Source organism: Danio rerio, chromosome 4 (genome assembly GCF_052040795.2).
Source record: "Danio rerio strain M-AB ecotype USA chromosome 4, GRCz13ab, whole genome shotgun sequence".
NCBI lineage: Eukaryota > Metazoa > Chordata > Actinopteri > Cypriniformes > Danionidae > Danio > Danio rerio.
In genome coordinates, this window is record NC_141024.2 from 67,574,412 (window position 1) to 67,601,675 (window position 27,264).

At 32.4% G+C, this 27,264-nt stretch overlaps 2 protein-coding genes and 1 long non-coding RNA gene across 3 annotated transcripts in view; 1 reads left to right on the forward strand and 2 right to left on the reverse strand.

Moving 5' to 3' along the window:
- Window positions 1-27,264, forward strand: part of LOC148682349 (uncharacterized) — a 771,506-nt gene that overhangs the window by 404,139 nt on the left and 340,103 nt on the right. The gene's annotated exons all lie outside the window — the stretch shown is intronic.
- LOC137490983 (uncharacterized) overlaps window positions 1-27,264 on the reverse strand; it is a 471,679-nt gene that overhangs the window by 282,591 nt on the left and 161,824 nt on the right. The window lies entirely within an intron of this gene.
- On the reverse strand, window positions 21,973-25,132 carry LOC147845233 (uncharacterized). The gene is made up of 3 exons (XM_087250665.2): window positions 24,962-25,132; window positions 24,137-24,402; window positions 21,973-22,864 (listed from the first exon to the last, which is right to left on the reverse strand). Exons 2-3 carry the CDS (start codon window positions 24,394-24,396, stop codon window positions 22,816-22,818), a joined length of 309 nt encoding a protein of 102 aa, XP_087106791.2. The 5' UTR covers window positions 24,397-24,402; window positions 24,962-25,132; the 3' UTR covers window positions 21,973-22,815.

Consider the following 27,264-nt stretch of genomic DNA (forward strand, 5'->3'; position numbering starts at 1 on the left):
CAGGTATTAATTTAATTAATGAGAAGTGGAAACAGAAAAGATACCTCCGTAATTACTTAACAGTTAAGAAATAACATACAAAAACAGCTCAGTTATGACAAATACACACTCAGACCTCATGAATCTGATCTTGTTTCTCAACAATGGTAACATCTCAAATGTTTCATGCTGCAATGCATGCTGGGAGTGGCACGGTACAAATATCCCAGCATGCATTGCGGTATAAATAAATGTTGTATAATGGTCTAACAGTTTTCTTTATTTGTGTTTGATTCTGCTGTTGTTTATGTTTAGACTTTCAGTTGCCTGTTTGTGAGTTAAACTGTTAATTTTGTTAAATTTGTTGTCACCATTATTGAGGTTCATATGCTGATTATTGATGTCTCTTTGAGTGCGATTTACACCATAGAGCAGTGTTATTGTCCAAGATATTCTTGAAAACTTACAGAAATCATTGCCATATATAGACATACAATGTAAAACAATAGATTTAACATTGAATAGCAGCAGTAAATCTTATTATACTAAATGAGAACAGACTCTGCCATTTAATAGCAACATGAACATCACCAGATCTTATTTAGGTTTTTGGCTGGCTTGCCACAACAAAGGAGCTTTTTAAACAAAAGTTCTTACCAATTGCAGCAGCCAAGATATATAAATGTTAAAAATGACAGGGCTAAGAGCCCAACTAAAGCAAACTCTGTTCTCCATGATGGTGACGTAAAACTTTAACTTTTTCTCAAGAAGAACTTCAGTAGATGTTATACAAAAATACATGTATTAAGTAATAAGTGTAGCTGGTGATGATGTTTGCAGAGTTTTTAATCATCCGCTGATCATTTAAATGATTTAATCATTTGTTGTTCTTCAGGTTATTTCATTATAAAGCTGTGACTAAAGTTTTGTATGTTCTGTTCTTGTTTTCTCCCTTCAGTATTTCTTCATTTGTTCATTGTTAATCCTCAATTATCATTTAATTAGTCAGTTAATTAATGAATTAACTTCAGCTTTGCTACATGTTTCTTGAACACTCAGTAGTGTGGACACTTCAATAAAAACTGAAGTATTTGCTCTGGGGTTTAAAGGGTTAAAGGTGTGAGAGGTAAAAACACAGTGTAAAAATGTATTTTAACAGTAATATACTGTTAATTTACACTACTGAAATAGACTGTAAAAAAACAGTAGATTGCTGGCAACCACAGCTGCCAGTAGATTACTGTTAAATCAAGGAAAAAACAGTATTTTACTGTAAAACCTGAAGCTAATTTCTTCTGTCTGTCACCGTTGTGGAGGAGAGTAGAGCCAGTGTATGAGTTAAAGATGAACAATGAACTGCTGATGTTATTCTGCATGTTTCTTTATTTAAAAACAGCGGCTGTTTAGTTGCTGATGCAGTCAGAATCTCTCTGGTAGTTCCAGATTTGCATGTATGAGTGCTGATGTGAAATATAAGACATTAGAGTTAAACCAAACTTTTCTAATTAACTAAAATAAGTTATCACTATAAGTATACTTCTAAGCATGTATAGCACATTACTTCATAAACTCATTCAGCTGTTGACCAATTTGAGGCAGTTGCTTTCAGTGAGCAAAATGAGTTCACTTGAGTATTGTGTAAATCAATGTAGTCCATGTATTTTTACAGTAACATACTGTAAAATAACAGTACATTGCTGGCAACTGCAGCTGCCAGTATTTTACTGTTTTTTAACGGGACAATTTTTAACAGTGTAGAAAGATTACTCACTGTTTCCTTGGTTACTGTAAGAGCTTGTGTGTGGATCACAGTCGGTTTTGCACCCCTCGCCTCAGTTTCTGTTGTTGTATTGTGGGAACTCTTGAGGCATGTCAAGCTGAATTCCATCAGCAAGCGCTCAGGGGTGTATATAAGCAGCTAGTCTCACTGCGTGTGAAGACCGACGAGTGTAAAGACCATTGACTCTACCTGTGCGACTCCACCGAGCAAAGACACTGACAAAGCACCTGAGTACTTAATTTATTTATTTTACTTAATCTTTGCACTTATTATTGTTTTCATTGCACTTTTATTATGTGTTAACTAATTCCTGTTGTTACTACCACTCGCAAAGCACGGGAGGTAAGCTGCAGGCATAATTATCACAACCTTTGTTCAATACATGCATCTGCTATTTCACAACTCTCTCTCCGTGGGCCTCTGAAATTGTCAATCTGCTGTTCACAAGGCAGATTTTATTACCTCCATAGCTACACATTCTGACTATAATCTCATGGCTCTAACTGAGATCTGGTTGAGACCGAAGGACACTGCTACACATGCAGCTCATTCTGCTAATTTCTCTTTCTCCCACACTCCTCATCAGACAGGGAGAGGGGGTGGAACTGGACTACTGATTTCCAAAGAATGGAAATTTACTCAGAGATTGTCCCTGGCAAAGATCAGCTCCTTTGAATTTCTTGCAGCCGCCATTATCCACCCCTTCTACATAAATGTGGTTGTCATCTACCGCCCACCAGGTACATTAGGTCACTTCTTAGATGAACTAGATGTTCTTCTCACATCTTTTTCTGTTTATGACACTCCCTTGTTGGTGCTAGGTGACTTCAATATCCACATTGAAAAACCTCAAGCTACTGACTTCCAGACTCTGCTTGCCTCTTTTGACCTCAAAAGAGAACCTACTTCTGCTACTCACTTTATTTACACTCAACATTGCTTCACTGATCAAACACTAGTAACTCCACTACACACATCAGATCATTTCCTTCTGTCTCTCAACATCCACAGGACTCCTGAGCCACCACACACTCCAATATAAGTTGCCTTTCGCAGAAACCTACGCTCTCTCTCACCCAAAACTTTAGATTTTACTGGCTCATTGGTCTAGGGCTATGATTCTCGCTTAGGGTGGGAGAGGTCCCGGGTTCAAATCCCGGATGAGCCCTTGCAGTTTCTCTGTTGTTTTACAGGGCATTACGACTTTCATAATAAAATTTCGAAGAATTCCAGTTTGTCAGCAGATAATGTCGCCACATAAAACATTTCTTTCATAGTGGCTTGCTGGTAAAAGAGTATGATTCTCGTTCATGCCGTAAGAAATCTTAGGTTCAAATTTCAGTTGAGCCCTTACAGATGTCTGCTGTTTTGTAAGGGCGTTGTGGCTGACACAGAGGCCTTTTTTTCTGAGAATGCCGGTTTGTCAGTCGATAGTGTTGCCATGTAAATTTACTGATTTTCAGTAGATTGTTGTGTGACGAGGGTATAGAGAAGGGTTTAAATGTCTTTAAATAAAAATAACCGACTACGCCACCCCGGGAGTTACCCAGGGAAATAACTATTAGAAAAGGACACCGGTATGGAACAAAATCAATGCCTAAAGTCTTGAATTAAAAAGCTTGTTGAATATCACAAACTGAAAAAAATAATACACCGTATTAACAAGTTCTTGCATTTTAATGACTTGAATTCCAGGGTTTGTATTTTTAGGTCCTGAAATTTAACATATCTGTTTATTTAAGCTGTGAATATTTCAACGAAAAATATTTCAAACACGTTTTCATACTTAAAAATTCAATAATTCATATTCAATTTTCAGATTTCACTTAAAAAATATTCAATACCCTTTAAAAATACGATGTATAATATTCAAAAGGTCATTTTCAGTTCATTTTATTTCAGTTCTAATATTCGCTTCCATAAATTCAGTGGATCAAATTCGACTAATAAAATTCAACATTACATCCGGGAACTGCAGGAGAAGCAATAGATTGCAGAGTGAAGATCGCCAGCTGCTCTAGCTTTCACCAGCAGGTGAAGATGGAATAATGTAAGATTTTTTAACCCAGTAAACAGGCGAGAAAAGGCTAATAAAGGCAAAAAAAGTAGCATATAATTTTAATATCAATGCCTTGGACATTATAAATAATAAAAAGTATGAGTAAAATGAGTAAATGAGGTTTTAGTCATCTATATTTGCCCTTATGTAACGGAAGCCAGCTGGTGATCGCGTAAAGCTCACTCTTCGGATCCAGGGACAGACGTTGTTCTGCAATCTTATCGGAGCTTGTCTCCCATGCTGGCTCGTTACCTGCTCGGACCGGTGCGGTTACTTGCACATAAACCGTCTTTTGATGAATATGATGTTAAACATTGTCTATCTTTGTTGACTCTTTCTTCCATAGACGCTAAGTATTATATTGACAGCTAAAGAATATAAACGTAAGAGAAACAGGAGAGGAAATATTATAATAATAATAATACAAAATAGATAAACATTGACAGGGCTAAGAACAATTACGAACAAAGATATTCAAAACCAGAGAGATTTTATCAGGATGTCACAAAACAGTTTACTTGGAACTGTTAAGTGTTCTGGTATGATTTAAGGTTGGTTATGGATGGGGCGTCTGATTTAAAATAATTTAATATAATGTGCGAATGCATTAAACGAGCGTCTTCAGTTATTATTTAAACGCAGCTATGTCAGGATTGGGATAGGTTATAATTTCATTATTTAAATTATGATTGTTATTATTATTATTTTATGACATGTATTTGGGCTATTGTGCTTAAATAAGTCATCCGTGATTCTAAATTAATATTTCTATTTATCCTTTTGAGCTATCACTTTGCTATCGTCTTTCTCTTCTTTTTTTTTTTCGAATTTTTGGGGTTCTGCCACGGTTAAACGTTTGCAAAATGTCTTTAGTTTGTCCAGATTATCTTTTCCTCTAAAATAGAGACGAAGCAGAAGGAAAATGAATGAATTGATGAATGAATGAAATGATTGACGTTTTTATGCATGTGCGGTGCGACTTGCTCACGACAAAGTCGAACGAGTGGCCGCGAGCTCCGGTGGCCGGTCAGAGCCAGCGCCGCATATCAAACTGGTTAAGAGATGCTGGATGGCTGCCAATATATGATAGGAATTCTTCCAAAGTTTCAGATGATATCTGGGCTTGTGCATAATAATGTAAAATGAAAGTGAAAGTCATGACATTTGGCCAAGCACAAGAATAGCCTACAAGAGTGTTTCGATTATTATATTTATCATGACATGTCATGCTTGGGCTTATATGAATAACACCTCGCTGTTTACCATTTCCGAAAGTGGAGCTGATGTCTGCGAGAAATTGCTTGTATAATTGTAAAAAGAGTGATGAATATTAATGGATTTCTTATATCTGTCATTTCTGATAATATAATTGATTAGTGTGAGCTTATGAGTTTCCAACACAGCAAAAATGCATCCAGAATCCTAAACCAATAACTTTGTCAAGCAAAAATTATGATTTTATAGGCTACTGATTTTTTTTTTAAATAAGAAAAAAGAAACTATTAGCTACCCTAGCAATTGTTTATTTAAATATGATCATCTCAAAATATAAAATAAAAACATAATGGTTTGACTTTGTGAAATCATAAAACACACTTGCAGAAAAGAGTTAATAGAATAAATGAGCAAATACATTCTTTCCAGTAGATAGCGATTAATGCTCAGTAATACCCCATGAGGATGAACATTGAGCTGCTTTGCAGGAACCCCTCAACCACGCATGTCAAACCACGCATTATAAACATAATCTTATGAAACTAGCTGAAGTGACAACTATATTAAATTTAAACCAGTTTAAATAAGTTTATATGTTTAATAACTGCAAAAAAGATCAACATTGCTAATCATAAAATACAAACGGTCGCTGCAAAGTTATTAATAACGGTTTTCTCATTTAATAAAAACAAATTAAAGTCAGTTATAACTGCCTATTATCAAACCACAGGCGACTCATTTTATTACTTATCATTGGCTGCGACATTGCCACTTTTGCGTTAATACCTTTTTCTCGCCTATAGGCTACATAACAATAAAACAATAATCTGGACAAACTAAGACATTTTGCAAACGTTTAATCATGGCAGAACCCCAAAAATTAGAAAAAAGAAGAGAAAGACAGGCAGAGTGATAAAAAGGATAAATAGAAATATTAATTTAGAATTACAGATGACTTATTTAAGCGCAATAGCCCAAATAAATGCCATACCTAATAATATTAACAATCATAATAATAATTTAAATGATGAAAATGTATAACCTATCCCAATCCTGACATAGCTGCGTTTAAACAGCGCAAACATTACTCCTTATAGTTATGCCATATTAGACGGTTCTGTGTGAATAACTGAAGACGCTCCTTTAATGCATTCGCATGTTAAATTATTTTAAATCAGACGCCCCATCCATAACCAACCTTAAATCATACCTGAACACTGTTTAACAGTTCCAAGTAAACTGTTTTGTGACATCCTGATAAAATCTCTCTGGTTTTGAAAATCTTTGTTCGTAATTGTTCTTAGCCCTGTCAATGTTTATCTATTTTGTATTATTATTATTATAATATTTCCTCTCCTGTTTCTCTTACGTTTATATTCTTTAGCTGTCAATATAATACTTAGCGTCTATGGAAGAAAGAGTCAATAAAGATAGACAATGTTTAACATCATATTCATCAAAAGACGGTTTATGTGCAAGTAACCGCACCGGTCCGAGCAGGTAACGAGCCAGCATGGGAGACAAGCTCCGATAAGATTGCAGAACAACGTCTGTCCCTGGATCCGAGGAGTGAGCTTTACGCGATCACCAGCTGGCTTCCGTTACATAAGGGCAAATATAGATGACTAAAACCTCATTTACTCATTTTACTCATACTTTTTATTATTTATAATGTCCAAGGCATTGATATTAAAATGATATGCTACTTTTTTTGCCTTTATTAGCCTTTTCTCGCCTGTTTACTGGGTTAAAAAATCTTACATTATTCCATCTCCACCTGCTGGTGAAAGCTAGAGCAGCTGGCGATCTTCACTCTGCAATCTATTGCTTCTCCTGCAGTTCCCGGATGTAATGTTGAATTTTATTAGTCGAATTTGATCCACTGAATTTATGGAAGCGAATATTAGAACTGAAATAAAATGAACTGAAAATGACCTTTTGAATATTATACATCGTATTTTTAAAGGGTATTGAATATTTTTTAAGTGAAATCTGAAAATTGAATATGAATTATTGAATTTTTAAGTATGAAAACGTGTTTGAAATATTTTTCGTTGAAATATTCACAGCTTAAATAAACAGATATGTTAAATTTCAGGACCTAAAAATACAAACCCTGGAATTCAAGTCATTAAAATGCAAGAACTTGTTAATAGGGTTTTTTTTTTTTTTTTAGTTTGTGATATTCAACAAGCTTTATTATTCAAGACTTTAGGCATTGATTTTGTTCCATACACCGGTTCGTTTCTCCCAGAAAGGCACAGAGGCATTAGTTAATGCAAAGGTACAAAAATATTTATTTTCAATGAAACTGTCAAATTTTACGATTCTTAAAAACACATAAAAAATTCCCACTTCATTATTAAATACAAAAGAAACAATAAATAAACAAACAAAACCAGGATTGGAGGTTCCCACTGACTGGGTACGAGTGGACCGACTACCCCAGCACATGCACACACCACAGTGCACTCAAATCACGCTATCACGCACTCAGTGTCCCACAGCACACAGTAGAGAAACACCACCACCAGTGGAAAGAGACCCGTCATCCACCGGGGGAAACCTCAGTTCCTGAAATAAATAAAAATAAATAACCAACAAAATACATCAATAAGTGGGTCAATCAGGTTAAAACACCTACTTTACATGATATCCCCGTTAACAGCTGCATTGGTGGTGTCCAATCGGTAGCTAATACGCCGCCGTTAGCATTAGCAGCAGTTGAAGACGATCTCCGGTAACCACAGCAATAGCGATGAATACGGGAGCTAATAAACAAATGATACCAGAGGAAGATCCGACATAAAAGGGAAAGGGAGGATCCTAAGGAGGAAAAGCACAAGCAAGCCCATTAACATGGTCCTTTAAATGATCACACCAAATCATACGTGCTTCACTTACCAATGGGCGCACACTCAGACAGGTTATAATCACTCGTTGGTCGATACAATACAGCGAGGTGCCGGAATTAATAGCTGTACGGCATGAAACACGGAGGTTAAATGCGGCTAAACCCCATTACTCAGCCAGTTAAAAGCCATCACATACCTGCAACTGAACAGTCATCCAGCCACCACAGCCAAGGGAAAAGCCACCGCCACACGATGCACTATGCCAAAAGAGAGCTTAACGTGGGTCCATTCAAACAACTTACAAAAAATTATCAGAACGAGCGCAGAGCCTCTACCTGTAGCCGTGACTACAGACACCCAAACCAGTGCGTCGGACGTGACGTATCCCAAGCACCAACCAATCAGGTTTAAAGGGTCACGAAACATCAAAACACATTTTTTGAGCTGTTGACAGTTGTATATGTGTCCCACACTGCTAAAAACACTATTAGGACACCTATATTTCACAAAAAAGTGTAAATTGGTTGTTTTTGCGTTATTTCAAGCAAATTCGTACTTCCGGTTTGAAACGAATTTTTGAAGCTGCGTCACGGTCATGACATAATAGCATTGTATTCCAGCATGCAGACTGGGCGTCTGTGCCAGAGTGTGTCTTATTACGTCTTAAAGTGTGATGCATTAATGCATGAGTAAGGCTTGGTTCAAACCAATCAGCGCGCTCTATTGTGCAACTTCATTAATATTCATTACTGTCACAGTGTTTAGACGGCAGAGACGCCACATTGTATTGGCAAAACAAGTGTGAAGTGTTGCTTTTAGAGTTTGCTGCAGTTAAGTTTCGTTTTCATTTTCTCTCTGTGAGTGCGTAGACTCACGTGTGGATTAACAGTGTATGCGACGCTCGACAACAATAACTTACGTGTCTAAGGAGGAACATTGTTTACCTGAGAGCTGTTCTCATTTGCAAACGCTGAGATCCGGATTCGCTTGTAGTCTTCCCTTAATAAAGACGCGGCTCTAGTTGCTGGTGATTGTCCTGACTCTACAGATTTGGTAATTGAGCGACCAGAGCTCTTTGTTTATTCAGTTTGTTCGTATCTAACAAACTATTGCACCGAGTGTAAACATGTTAGCACCACAACCAAACTTTAACCTCATGTAGGATTTTCACCGCATTTAGTGACCGGAATAACACACGCGGCTTTCTGACGCTAACTGCCGAGTGCATCTAAGTTTCCGGGAAATGCTGCGGTTTTTTTTCTCTCATTCGCCGTGCGCTATCAAACATTGCATGAAAAATACACGCTTAGAGCAGTTCCTCGAATCAAATATCTCGTTTGTCGCGATGGGCATGAATGAATTCCCTGAATAAAGGGACAAACTGCAGTTAAAGTCCAACATTTAATAATTTGGCAAATAATTCGACTACAGATGTCCATGTAGGTTAAACACCATCACTTTCTTCTGTGTGAGTATTTTGACTCTGAAACTCGCGCGTGCCCAAATAGACACTCCCACACCATCCCACTTTTCTTCCTCCGACACTCCCCCCTAAACAGAGCTGGACACGCCCACTTTTCTGACTTTTTCCAAAGTAGAGGTGTGAAAACACCCTGCTGAAACGAGGGGGTTTCATGGCCCTTTAAAAAGGCGGTGCTACGTGCCGATTGGCCGATGTCAATGACAATCAGCTGCACAGCACCATCACATTTCGGTTACTCATATCAATCAGCTGCACTACACCATCACATTCGGTCTAGGGGTTTAATTCTTACTTAGTGTGCGAGAGGTCCCGGGTTCAAATCCCAGATAAGCCCTTGCAGAAGTACAGAGTCCAAATAAAACAAAAGCCCTGCTTCAATGCTTTAGCTTTTGAAGGTATGTTCTGACTCAATGTTAAATAAGGATTTCTGACTTGTTACCTTGCATGGCGAATCCAGTCACGAAAAGCATCAACTGCTATAGCTTGGAGAAGGGGTATACATGTGTGTGGATTTCGGTCATACACTTTACATCTCCAGGCAGAAAAAAAATCCTTAATAGATTTGAGGAATGGATAATATGGAGGGGGAGATGAACAACTAAAAAACATGGGTGGGCAGAGAACCAGTTATGAACCAGATGAGCTCTGATTTCTAAAATGCAATTCAGTGTGACAGGTGTTTACTCATGTCATGAGTTAGTATGCAAAGTAGCACAACTGACTTTAGAATTGTGAATGACATTGTGTTCCTTGTGAAAACAAAAGATTTTCTCCATGAAAATTGTGCAAAATGCAGAGAATTGTGTATAGTGTTTTGAAAAAAGTGTGTTTGAACCTGCAATTTGAGTGTAAAGCAGAGTTGGTTCAGGGGGTTGGTGCATCAGTTACATAGTGTAGTCATTGTGTCTGAAGTACAAGTAAATGTGTGTAAACAATTGGAAAAAACTGTAAGGTTTTGAGTTTTTTAAGAAACTGCTAAACAGCTCGCTGCGTAAACTCTTGTAACTCTTAAGAAGAAGCAATTCTGGCACCTGTACATTTGGCACTACTTGGATTTGAACCCAGAATGTCTTGTTTACTAAACTGGCACTTTGACCAACTAAGCGACAGCGCCAACGCTTAAAAGAGGGGAAGACGTTTTTGCACAGAGACTAAAAAAAGACAGCAAGTCTTAAGATGGCAACCAAAGAGGTTGTTTAACTGTAAGAGACATTTGCCCGATAACAAAAATCGATGAAGCAAAAACCAATAAACAACAAAAACCAGCATGTCAGGATGCAGAAAATATGACAAGATGGACGTGGTCTTTTAGAGTGTCTCAAACTTGACGGGTAACCTGCCCTCTGTTCAAGATCAAAGCAAAAATGCATTATTTTGTATTTATTTAAACTATCCTTAATCATGTGTTTTGGAACCTCCAGTTCCATTACATCCAAACCCAGTTTCAGCTCGGAAAATGGAAATCTGGACAAACATATGCTATTGACCAAGAGTTTCAGGTCAGAAAGCCACTCTCCTATAATCTGAAGCAAATGTGCATTTTGGATTTAAACCTAGGACCTGCTGTTCCAAAGACAGGTGCTCTGGCCAATTTAGCCTTAACACTAAAAGTAAAAACCTCTGGATACGATACTTCCAAACGCAGTTTCATCTAAGACAGTGAGGGCAAAATTTACTATGCTTTCTACTCAGTTACTTTGCACATGCATAAAGAGGCTCTTGTACGACAAATCCAAAAGGCGTGATCTCAACAATAGGTGGTCGTCACTTTTGCCCAAAACCACAGGTTGCCTATTCCTCAAGCCCACTCGGCCCTGCACCGTTTTCTAATCTCCCTTATTCAAAACAGCTCAATTAAGTCATCTGCTTTATTGTAAAGTACCCCTAGTATCTGAGCCTGCACTGCGCAATGAAAGAAAAAAGCAAAACAGGATGGACAGATGCCTAAAATGATGGAAACACACCACACCTAAGTCAGTGAAGAAAAAGGGCAAAGCTTGCGACTCTGGTGGGACTTGAACCCACAACCTTTGAATGAATCAGCTCACAGCCTAGAAGTTCAATTGCACTACAGAGCCTGTGGGCCCTGCTGCCTCTAGCACTGTTGCACAAAAAGCACTTTTTGGTACTCACTTGCCCATAAAACCACAGCTCACTGCAGACAAAGTACTGCTGGGATTCAAACCCAGGATCTCCTGTTTACTAGACAGGCACTTTGACCAACTAAGCCACAGCGCCAGACAAGGAATAAGGCCGTACTCACAGTAGGTACAGTTGCCTCGAACCGGGCCAAAGCACGCTTGTCCCCCCTCCCGTCTCCCCCGACGGCCCGCGCTCTCACCATATCGGGCCTCGGCACGCTTACGTCATCGCTGCTGCGCTGTTCAGAAGCGCTCTCTATGGCAAGCCTTTTTAGCATTTAAATCTTTGTTCTGACTCCATAAATATATTTAGAGATATCTTAAGAGATATCTAAGATAGAGATATCTTAGAGATTAATTAATATATATTATGAATTATAATTATGACTAGTCAAAATATAATTATATCTCTAAATATATTTATGGATAGTCAGAACAAGGTTTAAATGCTAAAACGGCTTGCCATACGCTCTCACCCAGTAGCACAGTAGAGATTTCTCTAGTTATATCCTTTCAGTCATTTGTTATGCAGTGACATTCAGTCAAATAATTCGCCAAACAGTCCTTAGGGATGCGGTGACACGCAGTCAGATATTTCGCCGAACAGATCCGCCACTTTTGGCGCTCATTAACAATCATAAAGCTCTCGTGCTGCAGGAATGAGGAGGTCATGCTGTGAGGAGTTCTCGTCTTTAATAAACTACGGCAGTTTGCGATCACTGAACAGTAAGAATGATTAATAAATCCATATGAAACAGTCCCTTAAAAGTCACGTCTCGCTTTCGGTTTCGGGCTTTGGCGCGTTTTGCGCTCACACACAAGCGTACCGCGCCAAAGCCCAAGTGATCCGCGCTCAGGCACACCTCTTCCAACCGGGCCAGGGCCGGCCAAGTGAACCGTGCTTGAGCCCGATTCAGCGCACTCACACTTTTCAAACGATCCGGGAAACGGGCCTGGGCACGGTACGGATGGCATAGTGTGAGTAGGCCCTAATTGTTTAATCGAAAAAAGAAAATAAAAACTTAAAGCGATAGCGCTAATTGTGTGGATGTCTTGACTTAAAATATTAAAGTCCAATTGGTTTCGCATTACTACACCATGCTACATAAAGCCATTGTCCAAACCCCTCTTGAACGAGCAGCGTTCTTAGGGATTTGAGTTTTGTTAAGAAACACACTGCTAAACAGCCTGCTGCATAAACACTCGTAAATCTTAAGAAGAAGCAATCCTGGCACCTGTACATTAGGCACTGCTGGGATTTAAACCCAGGAACTCCTGTTTACTAGACAGGCGCTTTGACCAGCTAAGCCACAGCGGCAACGCTAAAAAGAGGGCAAGACGTTTTTGCACAAAGAGACTAAAAAAAGACAGCAAGTCTAAAAATGGCAACCAAAGAGTTTGTTTAACTCAATTTGACACAATATCCATTACGCCTCAAAGCTAAACAATTTTATAATTCATTCCGGTGAGCTCTATAAAACAAGCACTCGTGCCACCTGGACTAAGGCGCTGCTGGGATTTGAGCCCAGGATCTCCTGTTTACATGGCAGGCGCTTTGACCAGCTAAGCCACAGCACCACAAAAATTATTCGTAAGAGACATTTGCCTGATAACAAAAATCGACTAAGAAAAAAACAATACACAACAAAAACCAGCATGTCAGGATGCAGAAAATGTTGACAAGATGAACGTGATCTTTTAGAGTCTGGATGATCATGTCTCAGACTTGACCGGTAACCTGGCCTCTGTTCAAGATCAAAGCAAAAAAAATGCATTAATTTATTTAAATTTATTTAAATTTGTTTAAATTGTTTATTGTGAGAAAAAAACACTACATCAGTAAAGATAGTTACATATCATTCTTTTTCTTTTTTTTTACATAAGAGACAAAAAAATTATAATAACAAATATATATATATATAATAAAAAAGAGAAATATTAATAATAATAGTAAAAATAATAAAAGAGGAAAAACAATAGAAACATGAGTATTAAGTGAAAATTACTACCAAATAACACAATCAAATGTTCAGATACATTGTCAATGTTGAAAGTAAATATTTACAATTAAACGGTATAAAATGGTATTAGATAAAACAAAACAAAAGTTTAATTAATACAAAATAAATTAAAAAGAGAGGGAACTCAGGAGAGTGCATCTATTAAATGGAAGGCAATACCTTAAGAGAGTTAAAGTAAGTTATAAAACATTGCCACTTTTTAAAGAAATTAGTTTTCCCAGAGCATCTAACCTTTTCCAACTTAAGAAAATGCATGGTATCTACAAGCCATTGGGATGTAGTTGGAGGCTTATTTGATTACCGGTGAAGTAGTATACGACGCCTGGCTATTAGTGAGGTAAAGGCCAAAACATCAAGTTGTTTATAATTGAATTGGAACCAAATCTTTGGAACCCCAAAAATGGCAACATCAGGGGATGGGTCTATATTTACCTGCAACACCTTGGACATAATTGTAAAATAATTAATCCAATAATTTTGTAATAGAGGGCACATAAAGAACATATGATACAACTTGGTGCATGACATCTGTCACATCTGTCATTGATATTGGGAAAAATTTCAGATAGTCTGGTTTTTGAGAAATGGACTCTATGAATGACTTTGAATTTTATCAGACTAAGCCGAGCGCAAATTGTACTAGAACGTATTCTCTGCAGTGCACCAAGCCACCATTCTTCCTCAAAACATTTTCCCAATTCATTTTCCCAAGATTTTTTTAAGTTTAGTAAGAGAACCATCATCCAAGCTTAAAATGCACCCATAGATTTTAGAAATTTGTGATTTGTGTTGCGGGTTTAGTTGCAGTAACTCTTCCCATACCTGTTGTTTAGGTAGAAATGGGTAGCCTGAGAATAAGTTAGCAGAGCAATGTCTAGCCTGTAAGAATCTAAAAAAATGGGATTCTGAAAGCTCCATTTCAGAAGAAAGTTGTGCATAGTTGCAAAAAATGCCATCCCTATACAGGTCTTGGAAATTTCTTAAACCTTTCACATACTATTACCAAAATACAGGATCTGCAAGGGATGGTGGAAACATGTGATTTCCCAGTAGTGGCATTAATATTGAAGCAGAGGTAAAATTAAAGTGTCTTCTGAATTGGCACCAGATCCGAACCGAAGCAACAACTACTGGATTTTGTGTTAGGGAAGAAGAGGAGATATTGAAAGATAAGGGACAAGAAAGGAGAGCCAACAGTGAAGTAGATGCACATGAGTTGGCTTCCAATCTGCACCAAGGCGCAGTAGATGAACTAGACCAGAATGTTAATTTATGAATATTTACAGACCAATAATAAAACATAAAATTTGGTAAAGATAGCCCACCACTTAGTTGACATTGCTGCAGCAATGATTTCCGAATTCTAGGAGAATTCTATATTGATTTAATATAGACAAAATAGTTGGAAAGCTAGGAATTGGATTAGAAATATATAATAATATGTCATCTGCATATAAAGATAATTTAACTTCAACACCTGAATGCACTAGACCATGCAGCAAAGGGGAAGACCTAAGAGCTATTGATAGGGACTCGATGACCAAGGCAAACAGTAAAGGGGAAAGTGGGCACCCTTGACGTGTGCCCCGTCCCAATTGAAAATAGCTGGATCTAATATTATTGGTATGCACACTTGCCTGAGGGGAATTATATACAAGTTGTATCCACTTAAAAAAATTGTCCCCAATCCTAAATTTTTTAGGGACTGCAAACATAAACCCCCACTCAACGTGATCAAACGCCTTTTCAGCGTCACATGAAATCACCACTTCAGGTGTATTTAAAAAATGTTTGGAATAAATTACATTTAAGAGTGTACGAACGTTAAAGAATAACTGTCTCCCTGTTTGTTCCTTAGATATAATTTTAGGAAGTACGTTTTCAAGACGAGAGGCTAATACTTTGGCCAATATTTTGGCATCTAAATTTTGCCAGGAGAGAGGCCGATATGAACTACATAATTTAGGATTTTTATCTTTTTTTAAAAAGAGAATTATAGATGCTTGTGTGAGTGTTTCTGGTAAGTAACCATTCTCTAGAGATTCTATGTACACTGATAAAAGTAGGGGGGTTAATTTATTCTGGAATTTCTTAAAAAATTCTACCGGAAAGCCATCTGGCCCGGGGGCTTTATTGCAGCGCATAGTTTTAATTGCCAGATTTATTTCATTAATGTCTAAGGGGGCATCAAGAATTGTGGCATCTGCTGAATCAATTGTGGTGACATTTAAACTTTGAAGAGTCAGATGGAGCTTCAGATGTATAAAGAGTTGAATAAAAAGATTTGAAAACTGCATTAATTTCTTCAGGCTCAGATACCAGATTACCAACTGGATCCTGAATTTGTGGGATTGAACGACTAGCTACCTGACATCTTAATTGGTGCGCTAAGAGATGACTAGCTTTATCACCATGTTTGTAATAATTACTACGAAAATGCAATAAAAGCCGCTCTGCATTATCTGTCAAAATAAGATCTAATTCAGTCTGCCGGTCAAGACGTTGTTTAATCTGAACTTGTGAGGGAAAGCTGGCCAACTGTTGATCAATATTAAATATGTCAGAAGTAAGCTGTAAGAAATGATCTGGCCACGTAGGTAAGATTTAAGTGTTTCCCACAATAGTGAGTAAGAGACCACACCATCTTGATTAATATCCATAAAATCATCTATAGAGGTTGAAATAAAATCAATAAAATTTTCATCCGACAAAAGGAGAGAATTTAATCTCCATGGGGATGAGTATCGTGGAGTTGCAGACAACTGCAAATCAACAGTAAGTGGGGCATGATCAGAAATAACAATGGGGTGGTACTGAACAGATTTTACTTTAGGAATTAAGGAGCTGTCTATAAAAAAATAATCGATACGGGAATATGTTTAATGGACTTGTGAAAAAAAAGAAAATACCTTATTTTGAGGGTTGTAAAACCTCCAAGGGTCAACATAACCGTTTCTATTCATAAACTCTATTATTGATTTGGAAATAGATGAAGGGGTAACTGTTCGGGAGCTGGATCGGTCCAAAACTGGGTCAATCACACAATTGATTAATTGTTCAATTATCTGCAGGCACTTTATATTAAGTAAAAATGTGCATTAATTCAGAAAAACTGCAAATTCTGCAGGACCTCCTAGCGAACACGTCCTACTCCATAGCTCACCTAACCGGAAGTCAAATTTTTTTTATTTTTCGAGATTTTTCAAAATTTTTTCATTTTTCAAGATTTTTCCAGATTTTTCCAGATTTTTTTTCATTTTTCAAGATTTTTTCATTTTTCAAGATTTTTTTTTCATTTTTCAATTTTTTTTTTATTTTTTAAGATTTTTTTTTTCATTTTTCAAGATTTTTTTCATTTTACAAGATTTTTTTTTCATTTTTCAAGATTTTTTGAGATTTTTCAAGATTTTTTCATTTTTTAAGATTTTTCAAGATTTTTTCATTTTTCAAAATTTTTTCATTTTTCAAGATTTTTCAAGATTTTTTTTCATTTTTCAAGATTTTTTCATTTTTCAATATTTTTAAAGATTTTTCATTTTTCAAGATTTTTTCATTTTTCAAGATTTTTCAAGATTTTTTTCATTTTTCAAGATTTTTTCATTTTTCAAAATTTTTTCATTTTTCAAGATTTTTCATTTTTCAAGATTTTTTCATTTTTCAATATTTTTGAAGATTTTTTCATTTTTCAAGATTTTTTTTCATTTTTCAAGATTTTTTCATTTTTCAAGATTTTTTTTCATTTTTCAAGATTTTTTCATTTTTCAAGATTTTTTTTTATTTTTCAAGAATTTTCAAGAATTTTTCATTTTTCAAGATTTTTTCATTTTTCAAGATTTTTTTTTTTCATTTTTCAAGATTTTTCAAGATTTTTTCATTTTTCAAGATTTTTTTCATTTTTCAAGATTTTTCAAGATTTTTTCATTTTTCAAGATTTTTTTTCATTTTTCAAGATTTTTCAAGAATTTTTCATTTTTCAAGATTTTTCAATATTTTTCGAGATTGTTTCATTTTTCGAGATTTTTCAATATTTTTCTATATTTTTTCTTTTTTCAAGGTTTTTCAAGATTTTTTCATTTTTCGAGATTTTTTCATTTTTCAAGATTTTTTCAAGATTTTTCGAGATTTTTTCATTTTTCAAGATTTTTCAAGATTTTTTCATTTTTCATGATTTTTCAAGAATTTTCGAGATTTTTTCATTTTTCGAGATATTTCAAGATTTTATTTTTCAAGATTTTTCATTTTTCTTGATTTTTTTCATTTTTCAAGATTTTTTCATTTTTCAAGATTTTTTTTCATTTTTCAAAATTTTTTCATTTTTCAAGATTTTTCTTGATTTTTCTTGGTTTTTCAAGTTTTTTTCATTTTTCAAGATTATTTCATTTTTCAAGATTATTTTTTTTCATTTTTCAAGATTTTTTTTCATTTTTCAAGATTTTTTCATTTTTCAAGATTTTTCTTGATTTTTCTTGGTTTTTCAAGATTTTTTCATTTTTCTTGATTTTTCAAGATTTTTCAAGATTTTTCATTTTTCAAGATTATTTCATTTTTCAAGATTATTTTTTCATTTTTCAAGATTTTTCAAGATTTTTCGAGTTTTTTTCATTTTTCAAGATTTTTCAAGATTTTTTCATTTTTCAAGATTTTTTTTCATTTTTCAAGATTTTTCAAGAATTTTTCATTTTTCAAGATTTTTTCATTTTTCAAGATTTTTTTTTCATCTTTCAAGAATTTTTCATTTTTCAAGATTTTTTCATTTTTCAAGATTTTTTTTTTTCATTTTTCAAGATTTTTTTTTTCATTTTTCAAGATTTTTCAAGATTTTTCGATATTTTTTCATTTTTCAAGATTTTTTCATTTTTCAATATTTTTCAAGATTTTTTCATTTTTCAAGATTTTTTTTCATTTTTCAAGAATTTTCAAGAATTTTTCATTTTTCAAGATTTTTTCATTTTGCAAGATTTTTTTTTCATTTTTCAAGATTTTTCAAGATTTTTTTCATTTTTCGAGAATTTTTTTCATTTTTCAAGATTTTTTCATTTTTCGAGATTTTTCAAGATTTTTTCATTTTTCGAGATTTTTCAAGATTTTTTCATTTTTCGAGATTTTTCAAGATTTTTTCATTTTTCAAGATTTTTCAAGTTTTTTTCATTTATCAAGATTTTTTCATTTTTCAAGATTTTTTTTCATTTTTCAAGATTTTTCAAGTTTTTCAAGATTTTTTTCATTTTTCAAGATTTTTCAAGATTTTTTTAATTTTTCAAGATTTTTTCATTTTTCAAGATTTTTTTTCATTTTTCAAGATTTTTCAAGAATTTTTCATTTTTCAAGATTTTTTCATTTTTCAAGATTTTTTTTTCATCTTTCAAGAATTTTTCATTTTTCAAGATTTTTTCATTTTTCAAGATTTTTTTTTTTCATTTTTCAAGATTTTTTTTTTCATTTTTCAAGATTTTTCAAGATTTTTCGATATTTTTTCATTTTTCAAGATTTTTTCATTTTTCAATATTTTTCAAGATTTTTTCATTTTTCAAGATTTTTTTTCATTTTTCAAGAATTTTCAAGAATTTTTCATTTTTCAAGATTTTTTCATTTTGCAAGATTTTTTTTTCATTTTTCAAGATTTTTCAAGATTTTTTTCATTTTTCGAGAATTTTTTTCATTTTTCAAGATTTTTTCATTTTTCGAGATTTTTCAAGATTTTTTCATTTTTCGAGATTTTTCAAGATTTTTTCATTTTTCGAGATTTTTCAAGATTTTTTCATTTTTCAAGATTTTTCAAGTTTTTTTCATTTATCAAGATTTTTTCATTTTTCAAGATTTTTTTTCATTTTTCAAGATTTTTCAAGTTTTTCAAGATTTTTTTCATTTTTCAAGATTTTTCAAGATTTTTTTAATTTTTCAAGATTTTTCAAGATTTTTTTAATTTTTCAAGATTTTTCAAGATTTTTTCATTTTTCAAGATTTTTTTTTCATTTTTCAAGATTTTTTTTCATTTTTCAAAATTTTTCAAGATTTTTTTCATTTTTCGAGAATTTTTTTTCATTTTTCAAGATTTTTTCATTTTTCGAGATTTTTCAAGATTTTTTCATTTTTCGAGATTTTTCAAGATTTTTTCATTTTTCGAGATTTTTCAAGATTTTTTCATTTTTCAAGATTTTTCAAGTTTTTTTCATTTATCAAGATTTTTTCATTTTTCAAGATTTTTTTTCATTTTTCAAGATTTTTCAAGTTTTTCAAGATTTTTCAAGATTTTTTTCATTTTTCAAGATTTTTCAAGATTTTTTTCATTTTTCAAGATTTTTCAAGATTTTTTTAATTTTTCAAGATTTTTCAAGATTTTTTTAATTTTTCAAGATTTTTCAAGATTTTTTCATTTTTCAAGATTTTTTCATTTTTCAAGATTTTTTCATTTTTCAAGATTTTTTTTCATTTTTCAAAAATTTTTTTCATTTTTCAAAATTTTTTCATTTTTCAAGATTTTTCTTGATTTTTCTTGACTTTTCAAGATTTTTTCATTTTTCTTGATTTTTTTTCATTTTTCAAAATGTTTTCATTTTTCAAGATTTTTCTTGATTTTTCTTGATTTTTCAAGATTTTTTCATTTTTCGAGATTTTTCAAGATTTTTTCATTTTTCAAGATTTTTCAAGATTTTTTCATTTTTCGAGATTTTTCAAGATTTTTTCATTTTTCAAGATTTTTCATTTTTCAAGATTTTTCAAGATTTTTTTTCATTTTTCAAGATTTTTTTTCATTTTTCAAGATTTTTTTATTTTTCGAGATTTTTCAAGATTTTTTCATTTTTCAAGATTTTTCAAGATTTTTTTTCATTTTTCAAGATTTTTTTTCATTTTTCAAGATTTTTTTTCATTTTTCAAGATTTTTTCATTTTTCGAGATTTTTCAAGATTTTTTCATTTTTCGAGATTTTTCAAGTTTTTTTTTTTCATTTTTCAAGATTTTTTCATTTTTCAAGATTTTTTTCATTTTTCAAGATTTTTCAAGATTTTTTTCATTTTTCAAGATTTTTTTTCATTTTTCAAGATTTTTTTCATTTTTCAAGATTTTTTCATTTTTCAAGATTTTTTTTTCATTTTTCAAGATTTTTTTCATTTTTCAAGATTTTTCAAGATTTTTTTCATTTTTCAAGATTTTTTTTCATTTTTCAAGATTTTTTCATTTTTCAAGATTTTTCAAGATTTTTTCATTTTTCAAGATTTTTCAAGTTTTTTTTTCATTTTTCAAGATTTTTTTTTCATTTTTCAAGATTTTTTCATTTTTCAAGATTTTTTTCAAGATTTTTCAAGATTTTTTTTCATTTTTCAAGATTTTTTTCATTTTTCGAGATTTTTCAAGATTTTTTCATTTTTCAAGATTTTTCAAGATTTTTTCATTTTTCAAGATTTTTCAAGATTTTTTCATTTTTCAAGATTTTTCCATTTTACAAGATTTTTTCATTTTTCAAGATTTTTCAAGATTTTTTGCAATTTTTTAAAAAAAAATCATTTTTTGCGATTTTTCAAAAAAGTTTAATTTTTTGTGATTTTTCGAAAAATTTTCATTTTTTGTGAATTTTCAAAAATGTTAATTTTTTTGAATTTTTTTATTATTTTTTATTTTTCCTGATTTGTTTTTGTGCTTTTTCAAGATTTTATCATTTTTCGTGATTTTTCTTGATCTTTCAAGATTTTTTCATTTCTCGTTATTTTTCGATTTCTCGAGATTTTTAAGAGAGATAGGCTTTAAAAGAAAAAAAGAGATAGGCTTTATTTTATTTTTAAAATACTTTATTAAAAATATATATCATGCTGGCAACATTTCATGCAAACTACAACTTGTAACTCACAGAAACCCCCAAAGGACAGGCCTCTTCCTGCAGTAGCGGCCAGCTCCAGCTCATCTGGTTCTAGAGGTGACGGTGGATGAGCAGATGATGCGCTACTTGTGAAAAACCCTCAATGCTTTTGAAGCACAAGGTGCACAGCAAATTCATTGGTGTTAAATTTTTAAGTGTTGTGGTAATTCAGAGTGAAGTGTTAAAATTCTAGAGTTATATAAAGTGTCATACACTAAAGCTCCAGCAGATCTTTATGACACACAGACATCAAGAATCAGGATATGAACCTTAACCATGGTTGCTAAAAAGAAAAAAGCAGCATATTTTATGCTGGGTGCCAGCATAGTACAAAGCTCCCAGCATGCATTGCATCATAAATAAATTATGCAGCTTTATGTTGTTACAATCTCTTTCTTTTTATTTATTTTGTGTTGTGTTTGGGAGGTAATATTTCAGTAGTTTTTTAAATTGATTTTTATTTTTTTGTTTGTCACCATTATTGAGATTCAAAGACTAATTGTTGATGTCTGTGTGTTTTTAAGTGCTGCCATAGATCAAACATTCACATTGTAAATCATGCTTTTAAAGTCATTAATTGTTAAAGCTTCAGTGGTTTCATTTATGTATTTTATTTATTTCACACACATAACTAATATGACACTGAATTAGAAAACAAGCAGGAGAAGATGGCTTTGATATCATAGTTAATCTCTTCAGACTGACTCTTACATTTTCTTTTGAATTTTCATGCTACATGTAAGAATAGTGTGATTAGCACTAATAATTATAGCATCCAAATAAAAAAAAACCATTTTATAGCAAGAAGTTGAAGAGCCCTACTAAAGCAGACTCTGTCCTCCATCATGGTGACTTCAAATGAACAACAGAAATTTCATAAAGAGCTTTTGTTCACATGACAGAATTAAAGCCAAAGCTCAGTAATAAGTGAAGCTCCATGATGAGTTGTTTAATGTGATGAGTTGTTTTAAAGATGTTGAAAATAAAAATAAATTTTATTGTGTAATTTGTTTATTTTTTATTCATTATTATTTTATTTAAAGTTTTATTCTCAGTTGATTTCATCTTTGGTTTTGGCTACTGCTGCCAGTATTTTGATATACATTTTACATATATTTTACACAATAAGAGTTTGCTAATTAACACTCTCTGAGTGGTAAAAATTTTTTAACACTTTCAAAAGTGTTATTTTAACACTTTTATAGTGGTTCCCATATAAACACTGAGGGAGTGTTAATTTGAACTCTAAGGTAGTTAAATCTACAATCTAAAATTTGCAGTGTGTATAACCCTTTATTATTGTCTTTAATTGTTTATGTACCATAGCATAATCAATGAAACACAACATCAAAACACTGTGCTGATGAGATTGTCTTCTTGCTGCTTTGACACTGACTTTTGCCTATCTTGTGTTTTTTTTCTGTCCTTCTTTAGCAGTTGAGGACAAAGGCGGTCTGCCGAAGAAACCACTCAGCTCCTCTGAAAGACAAGGTATATCACATAATAAATGTCACTTATTAACATTTATTCATACTGTTGCAGCATGAACTACAGTTGAGGGCCCTCCTGTGAAATATTTATTCAAGCTAATGGAGCAAGGACATGTTCACAGTACTTACGATAGTATATTATCTTCTGAAGAAAGTTTTATTTGTTTTATTATTTATGTTTTTTTATTGGCTACAGAACAAACAGTGTTAAGCTAGTTAAGCCTTTACTTTCTCAATCTAAATATGGTAGCACATCAGAATAATAGTCCTTTAGTTAATCAATTTACTAACACTAAGTGTCACCAATCTTGTGCCGCATTTTTTAATTACAGTTCAACATTAATGCATTATTAAAATCCAAAGTTGTGCTTGTTGACATTATTTCATGCACAGTGCATTAATGAACTAACGTTATTTAACTTAAACATTAAATCGTTAACAAAGATGAATGAATACTGTAATTAATGTATTAAACTTCTAAGTCATGTCAGTAAATGCATTAACTAATTTTAACTAATGGACTATTACTCTAAAGTGTTACCTTAAAGGGTGACACTTTACAATAAGTTTGTATTAGTTAATGTCAAAGCATTTACTACCATAAACAAGCAATGAACAATATACTAAATACAGTATTTGTTCGTGTTACAGTCATCCATGCCAACTCACAGTCCATCAACTAAGCATTAAATATTATTTTAATAAAGCATTAGTACATGTTGAACTATGATTAAAAATGTTGTACAAGCATTGTTCATAATTAGTACATGTTAGTAAATACATTATCTAATGAAACCTTATTGTAAAGTGTGACCCAATATTATGTCCTGTCATCATGGCAAAGATAAATTATAAGAAATTAGTTATTAGAACTATTATGTTTAGAAATGTGCCTGAACAAGTCCTCTCTCCATTACACACATAAATTGTGAAAAATAAACTCAAATTTAACAGGGGGGCTTATAATTCCGGCTTCAACTGTGTGCATTAATAAATAAAAGTCGTCACACTAAGACACTGTGTTCTGATAATCACAACTGTGCTCATTTAGGAGCCGGGGAAACAAAGAGAAGAAAACGTTCCTGTGAAGATCTTTCACAGAAGCCACACTCAGACTCTCCACTGTCTGCTGTAAGTTCATCGTTTGTACATCACAATTAGGTGGTGTATATACTCCTGAATACAGTTTTGTAGGCATAGATGGGGAGACTGTGCAAAAAGTATGATTATGTCAATGAAAGGTTTTAACTATTATACTTACTTTGTTGAAGGCTCCTGCATCGACTTCTTTATTGGAGGCTCCTGCATCAGCCTCATCAGTTCCTGGCCAGTCTTCTTCATCGGCTCCTGCATCAGCCTCATCAGTTCCTTGCCAGTCTTCTTCATCGGCTCCTGCATCAGCCTCGTCAGTTTTTGCCTCGGCTTCTTCATCGGCTCCTGCATCAGCCTCATCAGTTCCTGGCCAGTCTTCTTCATCGGCTCCTGCATCAGCCTCATCAGTTCCTGCCTTGTCTTCTTCATCAGCTCCTGAAAAATCGCAAAAAATTAAAAATTTTTGAAAAATTGCAAAAAATGAAAAATTTTTGAAAAATCACAAAAAATGAATTTTTTTTGAAAAATCACAAAAAATGAAAATTTTTTGAAGTCACAAAAAATGAAAAAATGAAAATTTTTTGAAAAATCGCAAAAAATCACAAAAAATGAAAATTTTTTGAAAAATCAAAAAAAATGAAATTTTGTTGAAAAATCGCAAAAAAATCACAAAAAATGAATTTTTTTTGAAAAATCACAAAAAATGAACATTTCTTGAAAAATCGCAAAAAATGAAATTTTTTTGAAAAATCACAAAAAATGAAATTTTTTTGAAAAATCGCAAAAAATCACAAAAAATGAAAATTTTTGGAAAAATTGCCAAAAATCACAAAAAATGAAATTTTTTTGAAAAATCGCAAAAAACATTTTTTTTTTTGAAAAATCACAAAATATATTTTTTTTAAAAATCGCAAAAAATCACAAAAAATTAAAATTTTTGAAAAATCACAAAATTTTTTTTTTTTTTGAAAAATCGCAAAAAATCAGCTCCTGCCTTGGCTTCTTCATCAGCTCCTGTATCAGCCTCATCAGTTACTGCCTTGGCTTCTTCATCGGCTCCTGTATCAGCCTCATCAGTTCCTGCCTTGTCTTCTTCATCAGCTCCTGAAAAATCGCAAAAAATTAAAAAATTTTGAAAAATCGCAAAAAATGAATTTTTTTTGAAAAATCGCAAAAAATGAATTTTTTTTGAAAAATCACAAAAAAATGAATTTTTTTTGAAATCACAAAAAATGAAAAAATGAAAATTTTTTGAAAAATCGCGAAAAATCACAAAAAAATGAAAATTTTTTGAAAAATCACAAAAAATGAAATTTTTTTAAAAAATCACAAAAAATGAAATTTTGTTGAAAAATCGCAAAAAAAATCACAAAAAATGATTTTTTTTGAAAAATCACAAAAAATGAACATTTTTTGAAAAATTGCAAAAAATGAAATTTTTTTGAAAAATCGCAAAAAATCACAAAAAATGAAAATTTTTGGAAAAATTGCAAAAAATCACAAAAAATGAAATTTTTTTGAAAAATTGCAAAAAAAAAAATTTTATTTGAAAAATCACAAAATAATTTTTTTTTGAAAAATCGCAAAAAATCACAAAAAATTAAAATTTTTGAAAAATCACAAAAATTTTTTTTTTTGAAAAATCGCAAAAAATCACAAAAAATGAAAATTTTTTGAAAAATCACAAAAAATTTAATTTTTGGAAAAATCACAATAAATCACAAAAAATGAAAAATTTTTGAAAAATCGCAAAAAATGAAATTTTTTTGAAAAATAACAAAAAATCCAATTTTTGAAAAATCACAAAAAATGAAAAATTTTTGAAAGATTTTTGAAAAATCACAAAAAATCACGAAAAATGATTTTTTTTTTTAAATAACGAAAAATCACAAAAAATGAAAAATTTGTGAAAAATCTCAAAAAAATGAAATTTTTTTGAAAAATCACATAAAATGAAATTTTTTTGAAAAATCGCAAAAAATCACAAAAAATGAAAAATTTTGGAAAAATTGCAAAAAATCACAAAAAAATGGATTTTTTTGTGAAAAATGGCAAAAAAATTTTTTTTTGAAAAATCAAAAACAGAATTTTTTTTGAAATATCGCAAAAAATCACAAAAAATTAAAAAAAATTTTTTTTTGAAAAATCGCAAAAAATCACAAAAAATGAAAATTTTTTGAAAAATCACAAAAATGTAATTTATGGAAAAATCACAATAAATCACAAAAAATGAAAATTTTTTGAAAAATCGAAAGACATGAAATTTTTTTGAAAAATAACAAAAAATCCAATTTTTGAAAAATCACAAAAAATGAAAAATTTTTGGAAAATCACAAAAAATCACGAAAAATGAATTTTTTAAAAAAAATAACGTAAAATCACGAAAAATGAAAAATTTTCGAAAAATCATGAAAAATGAAAAAATCATGAAAATCACGAAAAATGGAAAATGAAAAAATCACAAAAAATCACGAAAAATCATAAAAAATGAAAAAATCTTGAAAAATCATGAAAAATCTTGAAAAATCACCAAAAAATCATGAGAAATGAAAAATTCACCAAAAATCATAAAAAATTATCTGTACAAACAGTAAAAAATACAGATAGTGCAAAAAAATGACATTGCAAATACAATGACAGTACAAATAACAAATAAAATGACAATGAGAAATTGACAGCGATATGTACAATGAATAGGAGTCCACATAGTTGCAGGCAGTGTTGTTTCAAGTATGGATTGGCTAAATGTCAGTGCATGCTACATATCGATGGTGTGCAGTGAGGGTATGGAAGAGTCTGTGTGTTGTGTATTAAGTGTTCATCAGCCTGATAGTCTGAGGGAAGAAACTTTCCTTTAGCCGGCTGGTGCGTGACCAGATGCTGCGGAACCATCTGCCTGAGGGTAGCAGACGATTTTGTCTGTATAATTGTACATGTTAAACTAATTTAAATTAGAAGTCCACTAAATGTTCATTAACTAAAGTCACAGCAAAAGGTGCTACAATTAATGTAGAAATGCCAAAGTTCCACTGCTTTTTCTGTGACAGCTGTAGGGCTCGTCGGGGGATTGAACCCAGGACCTCTCGCATCCTAAGCGAGAATCATACCCCTTGACCAACGAGCCCTGAAGAAAGACCCTGCAGTGCCAAAAAAAATTCTTACTTTTTTATAAATACTTTTTGTTCTTGTTGTTTTTAGTATGGGCCACCTGGGTTGCCTTTGATGCAGTTCCTTTTAAGTTGGCTGTGCAGCACAATCCAGTGTGACCTTCAAAAGCTAGGTTCATACCCTTAGGTC

Excerpts from the sequence above, each read along its gene's own strand:
- LOC147845233 (XM_087250665.2), bottom strand. The coding sequence starts at position 24,396 with ATGAAGAAGACAAGGCAGGAACTGATGAGGCTGATGCAGGAGCCGATG. Across the intron at positions 22,865-24,136 it reads ATGCAGGAGCCTTCAACAAA|AGGAGCTGAGTGGTTTCTTC; the intron begins GTAAGTATAATA and ends CTTGTCTTTCAG.